The 8,319-nt window shown below is 63.0% G+C and overlaps 1 protein-coding gene across 1 annotated transcript; it reads left to right on the forward strand.

Moving 5' to 3' along the window:
* The first annotated feature begins 486 nt into the window (after window positions 1-486).
* On the forward strand, window positions 487-7,950 carry IGSF8 (immunoglobulin superfamily member 8). Its single transcript, XM_006168838.3, has 8 exons — window positions 487-709; window positions 4,004-4,381; window positions 5,041-5,381; window positions 5,507-5,627; window positions 5,980-6,387; window positions 6,588-7,001; window positions 7,373-7,503; window positions 7,691-7,950. Exons 1-7 carry the CDS (start codon window positions 655-657, stop codon window positions 7,486-7,488), a joined length of 1,833 nt encoding a protein of 610 aa, XP_006168900.1. The 5' UTR covers window positions 487-654; the 3' UTR covers window positions 7,489-7,503; window positions 7,691-7,950.
* Window positions 7,951-8,319: the final 369 nt, after the last annotated feature.

The following is an 8,319-nucleotide window of genomic DNA, read 5'->3' on the forward strand; positions in this document are numbered from 1 at the left end:
ACCCTGTGTCAAACACCTGTGTATTTGATCCCCGCCAGTTATCACAATAACCCTCTGGGGGATGATGTCACCTTGGTTTAACTGGCAGAGGCCAATACTGGGGTTGGTTAAGCAACTGGACCAGGAAGTGACGGCGCTCAGACGGGCTACCTCCTAACTCATTTCTCTCTGGTGTTGCCCTCTCAGGGTGGTGGCAAACAGGTCTCCTTCGACCTTCCCAAGTCTTGATATTCCTTTCAACCCAAACCTGCCCGTGCGGGAACTCCTGGGCCCCGCCCGCCAGTGCTTCAGCAGGGTTTGCAGCGAGGACTCGTTGCCCAGAGCAAATAACTGGGTCCTAAGTGCGTGGCGGCCGTCCTCCAATCCCAGGGCCCCTGCGCCCAGCTTTCTGGGAAGGGCCGACAGGTGTGGGGCGGAGTGCGCTCTAGGCGAGGTGGGCGGAGACTCGACTGAGCCTAGTTGCCGTCTGCCGCCGAAAAAAAAACAGCGGGAGGAGGGGAGGCGGGAGGAGACTTGGCAACACCAGCTCTGCTCCGCTCCGCTCCGCGCACCCACGCCTCGCTGCTTCGCTTCCTGCCCCCCACCGGGCATGCGCCCCCCGCGCCCCCGGACCCTTAGAGCCCGCGCTGCCCCCTGGATCCTCCCCAGAGCAGGATGGGCGCCCTCGGCCCCACGCCGCCGCCGCTGCTGCTGCTGCTGCTAACGCTGGGTAAGCCCGGCCCCCGCCCCGGTTCCCGCCCCCGCCGGCAGGTGCCTGCCACCCTGCGCCCAGCCCGCGGCATTTCGGGGCTCCTCGCATCCCGTTTCTCCGTCGGAGGTATCCCAGCCTCGCCGGGCTCTTCGCCTAGCTGCCCTTAGTGGCCGTCTGAGCCGGTTAAGGGGAGAGCCAGGGCTGTCCGGCTCCAGGCCCTGGGGTTGGGGCACAGTGGCGACCCACTCAGGTGTGGCTTCAGCGACTGCCAGGCCCTGGGGCCAGCCCCACTTCTCAGCTGGCGTGCCCAGGTTCAAATGCTGCCACTGCCCCACACTCAGCTGCGGGCCTGGCCTTGGGTGCTCGCCCTGCGTGGGCAGTGCCTGCCCATCGTCGTAATTGCCCGGCGAGTTGGCTGGAGGCCCAGGGGCCGGTTCTGCCCAAGACCTTTGAAGTAAATCTCCACTGCCAGGCCCTGGGGCCAGCCCCACTTCTCAGCTGGCGTGCCCAGGTTCAAATGCTGCCACTGCCCCACACTCAGCTGCGGGCCTGGCCTTGGGTGCTCGCCCTGCGTGGGCAGTGCCTGCCCATCGTCGTAATTGCCCGGCGAGTTGGCTGGAGGCCCAGGGGCCGGTTCTGCCCAAGACCTTTGAAGTAAATCTCCCCTGATTGCGCCCCCCCCTACACACGCGCTTCATCACGTGAGACTGGGGGACAGTGCCCTCTCTTAACCCATCTCCATGCCGTCAGGGTCCCTGCCCTTCTCCCCTTCTCCCAGGTGGCACTTGGCCCTCAGCCTCCCAGCCGATATCACACCCCATTAGTCCCAGCTTCTCTGCCTCAGGAGAAACCAGGCTCCCTGGAGACTCATCCTGGGATCTCCAAGCCCCCATGGGTGTTCATGGTTGGGTGTTGAGGGCCAAGTTGCACAGGCACATAGGGGTAGGGATAGTGAAATTGTTGGGGATGTGACTGGAAGTCTTCCTGTAGGAAGTGGTCTGGGGAAGAGTGAGGCATGGAGACTTTCTCTATCTGCGCATCTGTCTGCGCAAATGTTCAGGGAGCTGAATCCCTTGAAGTAAGAGAGCAGTACTGGGGGTGGGGGGGGAAAAGGGGAGGGTGACTTCAGAGCCACAGTGGTCCAGGCTGGGGCAGACAGTGGCCTAGCTGCCTTCAGAGGAGAGCTACGAGTGGAGCCAGGCAGTCTTCCCCTGCAGCAGGTCCCTGGGGCCTGTGGGGCTGGGAGGAGCTCTCTCAGGGCCCTGGGCTGGAGGCAGGAGGATGTGCACAGAGAGGAGCCCAGGGGTCTGGTTGCCTAGCACTCCGCTGGTTTCCCCAGGGCAGTACAGAGCAGAGGGGGCTCTCAGGGGACGTGTGGTACACAGGCCAGGGAAGATGAGGCCCTGCAGCTCGTCTGCAGACCTGAGCGCCCACTGTGTGCATGTGGGCACTCACGCTCACTTCGCAGATGAGGATGGTGCAGTGACTGTCCAGAGCACAGCTGTGAGTGCTCGGCTAGGGTTCGAACCCAGGTGACTCTGAAGCAGGCCCCTTCTCTCTTCATCTTCCTTCCCTGGCAGCGCACAGGGAGGAGGGGCCTGGCGGGGAGAGAGCTGTGTGGCAGCTGATTTCCTAAGGCGGTGGGGGTGACTTTCCCATGGGGATCTCTGAGCATCAGCAGTTGTGGAGCCAGGAAGGTGGGAGGGGGCCCTTCTGAGCAGTCTGCCCCGAGGCAAGGCGGCCAGGCAAGGTGTCAGCTGGGCTGTCTCCACCTTCACCCTGATTATGAAATGCCCCTGGAGCAAGGCCCTCCTGAGTCACTCACTGATTTGCTGGTAGATCTGGGAGCTCTTCCCTCTCTTCCAGCAAGGAAGCTGAGGCCTGGGACTGGGACAGGAAAGGGCTTGGTCTCCGACCACACAGCTGGGGGTGGAGATGGGGCAGGAACCCAGCCTCCCGACTCCCAGCCCGTGCCCCGTCCTGTGCCCGAGCAGCAGACCATGAGTTCTCCCCGTGATTCAGCCTGAGGGAGAAGGAAGGGCTGAGAGCCCAGCTGGGTGGGGAGACGGAAGAGCCATTCTAGGGGAGCTGGAGGGCAGACTTTGCCCACAGACTCCTGGGTGTTTTCCACCTACTCAGGCAGAGAGGCCATGGATGTCCCCCCGCGCGTCCTGGAAGTCCCATTCTGATGGGTGAGGTCATCAGGTCTGGCCTTGGAACTTCCCCATCTTCCGCCCTGGTCTTGTCTCCCTGCAGGGCTGTGTGGAAGCCATCCAGGGACAGCAGGGTCTTGGCCAAGACAGTGCCCTCCTCCTGCCTTACCTTTCTCGGCTATGAAATCGGGGGAGGGAAACGCCTGGTGTTCCTTGCTTTTTGGGATTCTCTGATCTCACTAGTGGGAACCGCGGAAGGATGGAAGGAGAAAAGGTAGCTGAGTCCTCGAGGTTGCCAGGAGTGGGCATGAGGACAGGGGCAGGGTGGAGAAGAGACGTTTGGCCTCTGAGGAGTGAGAGTTGGGAAGGGACAGCTGTGTGTGTGTGTGTGTGTGTGTGTGTGTGTGTGGGGTGCCTCTATTTTAAAAAGGGAGCCATATGTAAATAAGGGCATACCATATGCAAATGAGACTTTGTTAGGAGTGGGGCATGGGCGATGGGCATGGCCAGCTGCCCCATGGCTGGCAGGCACTGGGGGCAGGACGCTCTGTCCCACCCCCCAGGCCAGGGCAGGGCTCCGTTCTTGCCCCAGAAGTCCCAGCTGCCTTGCAGCCTTGCAGCCCTGGGGTGAGAGCAGCAGTGAGCTCATGGCACAGCTGGAGGGGGGAGGGCTTTGTGCCGTGAGAACTGACTGGGTCCGTGCCCTGTCCGGCTTGGGCCACTGGCTCCATTGTCCGGCCCAGGTGACACAGCTGAGCCAACCAGCCTTTCTGATTAAGATTTTGCAGAGGAGGGAGCGTGTGGTCTCCCCTCTGACCTGGCCCCCGGAAGGAATGGCAGACACAGGCGGTTGGGGAGCAAGGCCCAGCTGGGATGGAGGGTGACGTGAGGATCAGCCGGAGTCCTGCTCTCAGGTGCTCAGCTTCTGATCGGCAGAAATGGTGTCTCGGGTCTGGGACAAACCTGGGCCTGTGCCACCTCCTTGAGACCCCGGTGTCTTATGCCCTAGGATCCCTTCCCTGTCCTCCGAACAGGGCCTCGGCTGTACAGCCACTGTCCCCAGGTCTCCTTTCCTTTTGCAGGCAGGGGTCAAGAACGATGCTGGTGTGTGTGCGGGGCGGCATGGGGACCCAGGCATCAACTCCTACCTTTCCCACAGGAATCGGGTGCTGTGCCCGGGAGGTGCTGGTCCCCAAGGGGCCCCTGTATCGTGTGGCTGGCACGGCCGTGTCCATCCCCTGCAATGTGACTGGCTACGAGGGCCCTGCCCAGCAGGACTTTGAGTGGTTCCTGTACAGGCCCGAGGCCCCGGAGGCTGCACTGGGCATCGTCAGTACCAGGGATGCCCGCTTCTCCTATGCCGTCTTCGGGCCCCGCGTGGCGGCTGGTGAAATGCAGGTGCAGCGCCTGCAGGGTGACGCCGTGGTCTTCAAGATTGCCCGCCTGCAGGCCCAGGACGCCGGCGTGTACGAGTGCTACACGCCCTCCACCGACACCCGCTACCTGGGCAGCTACAGCGGCAAGGTGGAGCTGAGAGGTACAGGCCCCAGGATGGGGCACCCCACTCTCAAGGCAGATGGCAGAGGCGAGGAGGGACTTTCTAACTACCCGCAGGTTTTACAGCTGAGAAACTCGGGGCCCAAAGAAGGGAAAGTGACTTGAATCGAGTCACCCAAAGAGTCCATGCCTGGTGAGGGACTCGCGTCCAGGTCGCATCACTCCGGCCCGTTCCTCCTAGCACAGTAGGCTGCTGCCGAGAAGAGAGGAGGGACGCTCCCAGTCCCTCTCCATTCCTGGAAAGGGGGGAAGCCCAATGGGTTGAAGAGACACTCCTGGGGAGCCCAGGCCCAGACCTGAGGGAGGGAGGAGAGTGGAGAAGGAGTTAGACCACGTGACTTTCTCACTCTCTAAGCTTCCTTGCCTACTGGGAAGGAAGGAGGCACTTTTTTGAGAATTTCAAGGGGTTGACTTCAAACATAGGATGCATAGGCTCTGGCGGTTCTGTGGACTCGCAAGTATTTATTGCGTGCCTGTGGTGTGTCCAGCACACTGGGCACCGGCGAGGTACAGAAGAAGTCCCCGTGCTGTCCTTGCCCTCGCGGGGCTCACAGTCTGTTCAGGAAATGGGCTGTACACAGGAAGTAGTAGCAAGGCTGCCAGCCTCTGGGCCTCCCTCACCCCAGCTGTGCTTTCCAGTTCTTCCAGATGTGCTGCAGGTGTCTGCTGCCCCCCCAGGGCCCCGAGGCCGCCAGGCCCCCACCTCGCCCCCACGCCTGACAGTGCATGAGGGACAGGAGCTGGCCCTGGGTTGCCTGGCGCGCACGAGCACCCAGCAGCACACGCACCTGGCTGTGTCCTTCGGGCGAGCCGTGCCCGAGGCCCCCGTGGGGCGAGCGACTCTGCAGGAAGTGGTGGGGCTCCGGCCCGATTTGGCTGTGGAGGCTGGAGCGCCCTATGCTGAGCGGCTGACTGCGGGGGAGCTGCGGCTGGCCAAGGAGGGCACTGACCGCTACCGCATGGTGGTGGGGGGTGCCCAGGCAGGGGAATCGGGCACCTACCGGCGGGGCCGGGAGTCCGGGCGGAGCGGGAACGGTCTCCGGAGGGAGGGAAAACAGCGGGAGGAGGGGAGGCGGGAGGAGACTTGGCAACACGGGGTGCCCAGGCAGGGGACTCGGGCACCTACCACTGCACCGCCGCCGAGTGGATTCAGGATCCCGATGGCAGCTGGGCGCAGATCGCGGAGAAGAGGGCTGTCCTGGCCCATGTGGACGTGCAGACGCTGTGTGAGTAGGGGCTGGGAGGAATGGCATCTCAGTGGGCACCACGGCCACCAGGGTCATCGTCCAGCTCCGAGGACCTCATCTCCCATAGAGTGGGCAGCCCCGTTAGCATCACCTCCCCCTCTGTCTTGAAGGGCTTTCTCTGCCCAGAGATTGGTGTGGGGATAGGACGGCCATAGCTGAGGGGTGAGATTCAGGCCACCAGGGGTAAGGGGAGAAGATGGCCACACAGAGTAAGAAGCATGTAGGAAGCCTCCTAATTGCTGCTGTCCAGGACAGAACCTCAGTTGGGGACTCGGGCATCTCTGTGCCCCCTCCTGCCTCTGTGACACCTTCTGCCTGTGTTCCATTCCAGCCAGCCAGCTGGCAGTGACGGTGGGGCCTGGGGAACGTCGCATCGGCCCCGGGGAGCCCTTGGAACTGCTGTGCAACGTGTCGGGCGCCCTGCCCCCGCCGGGCCGGCATGCTGCGTACTCTGTGGGCTGGGAGATGGCACCTGCGGGGGCCCCTGGGCCTGGCCGCTTGGTGGCCCAGCTAGACACGGAAGGTGTGGGCAGCCTGGGCCCCGGCTATGAGGGCCGGCACATTGCCATGGAGAAGGTGGCATCCCGCACCTACCGGCTACGACTGGAGGCGGCCCGGCCTGGTGACGCAGGCACCTACCGCTGCCTCGCCAAGGCCTACGTGCGAGGGTCGGGGACTCGGCTTCGAGAAGCAGCCAGTGCCCGCTCACGGCCTCTCCCTGTGCATGTGCGGGAGGAAGGTGAGAGGGATTTGGGGCTGGTAGACCCTTTTGCTCTGTCCCCATGCCTTCTCCCCTTCTTTGCCAGCTGCCTCCACACCTCATTCTCGCCCCCTCTTCCATCAATGTTGTGGGAATACCCCGAGTTTCTTGGGGTTTCGCTGGGATGGTAGTCCTAGCCCCCTGCCCCTACACCTCTGCCCCACGTCCTCTGTTTGCAGGTGTGGTGCTGGAGGCTGTGGCATGGCTGGCAGGGGGCACCGTGTACCGGGGGGAGACCGCCTCCCTGTTGTGCAACATCTCCGTGCGTGGCGGCCCCCCAGGGCTGCGGCTGGCTGCCAGCTGGTGGGTGGAGCGACCAGAGGAGGGGGTGCTGAGCTCTGCCCCTGCCCAGCTGGTGGGTGGCGTGGGCCAGGACGGTGTGGCAGAGCTGGGGCTCCGGCCAGGAGGAGGCCCCATCAGCGTAGAGTTGGTGGGGCCCCGAAGCCATCGGCTGAGGCTGCACAGCTTGGCGCCCGAGGACGAAGGTGTGTACCACTGCGCCCCCAGTGCCTGGGTGCGACACGCCGATGACAGCTGGTACCAGGCAGGCAGTGCCCGCTCAGGGCCTGTCACAGTTTACCCCTACACACACGGTGAGTGGCTCCCCCCACCCCTTCCCCCCTGCTTCCCTCTCCTTGCATCTCTTGACCCTCCTTCGGCTGTCCTCTCCTCTGCACCACTTCAGGGGAAAGTCTTGCAAGTCCAGCTCTCCATGCCTCTCTGCTCCGGGGTCCTCGTGGATGTTGGAGTGATTGCTGAGAATGCAGGCGGGGCTGGGGGAGGGGTGACCTGAGCGTGTGTGGGGGTGGCCTGAGTGTGTGTGGGGGTGACCTGTGCGTGTGTGGGGGTGGCCTGAGTGTGTGTGGGGTGGGCCCAGAGCTCCTGGCGGAGACTGCTGAGAGGCAGGTGTGACAGTGGGTGAGGATGACGACCCCTCTGAACAGAGCCATGCTTTCTCCTCCAGCCCTGGACACCCTATTCGTGCCCCTGCTGGTGGGTGCAGGGGTGGCCCTCGTCACTGGCGCCACTGTCCTTGGCACCATCACCTGCTGCTTCATGAGGAGGCTGCGAAAACGGTGATCTCCCTCTCCCCAGGTGAGGGAAGAGAACCTCCAGCCTCATCTTCCCCAAGCTTCTCACCCCCAAGTCCTGAGCTAAGCTGCTCCCCAAGCCCTGGACAGGGAGCGGCCAGCTCAGTTCTGCAGGGTCCTGGTGGTGGGTGAGGGCCAGGAGGGGCCTGCTCGGAGCTCTCGTCCCCATCTGCTCCATGTCCCCTTTCCAGGCCTCGCAGGTGTTGCTCTTCCGCCTGCTCCAGCCCTCCTCCGGTTGCCTGGGTCCTCTCTCCTGCCTAGACTTCCGTTAATTTATTTGACCTGTCCCACCCAGCGTGGGAGACACGACCTCCACACCCCACTTCCCTCCCGAACTCCTCCTTCTGGCCTCTGTTTTAATCTCACACCCGTCCTATAGGGAGGCCATTCCCTGTCCCAGAATCAGATTTTTTTTTTCTAAAATGTGAATAAACTTGTTTTATAAAATCCAGGCCTGGCTGTGTCTTCCCCTGCCACGGGGCTGCAAAAAGCTGGGGGTGCAGTCGGGAGGGCAATGGGGATGACAGCTCTGCTGGACGACTTGGGCCTCTCTTCCCACCACAAACACCATCTGGCTTCTATGGGCTGTGCCACCCACCCAGGAGGACACCTGGGTCCCATCTGCCGTTGAACTGTCAGTGCCGAGCCAGCTCCTGATGGGACTCCTACTTGGGTGGGGACACAGGAAGGGAGGGTGAGTTCCAGCTGACCCAGTCCTCCTGGCCTTCTCCCATGGCACAGGGCAGAGCTTCCAGGGGGAGCGCATCCCAGACTCATCCACACCACTCTGCCTCACTCATTCTCGGGCTCAGGCCAGTCT

Source organism: Tupaia chinensis, unplaced genomic scaffold (genome assembly GCF_000334495.1).
Source record: "Tupaia chinensis unplaced genomic scaffold, TupChi_1.0 Scaffold146187_1, whole genome shotgun sequence".
NCBI lineage: Eukaryota > Metazoa > Chordata > Mammalia > Scandentia > Tupaiidae > Tupaia > Tupaia belangeri.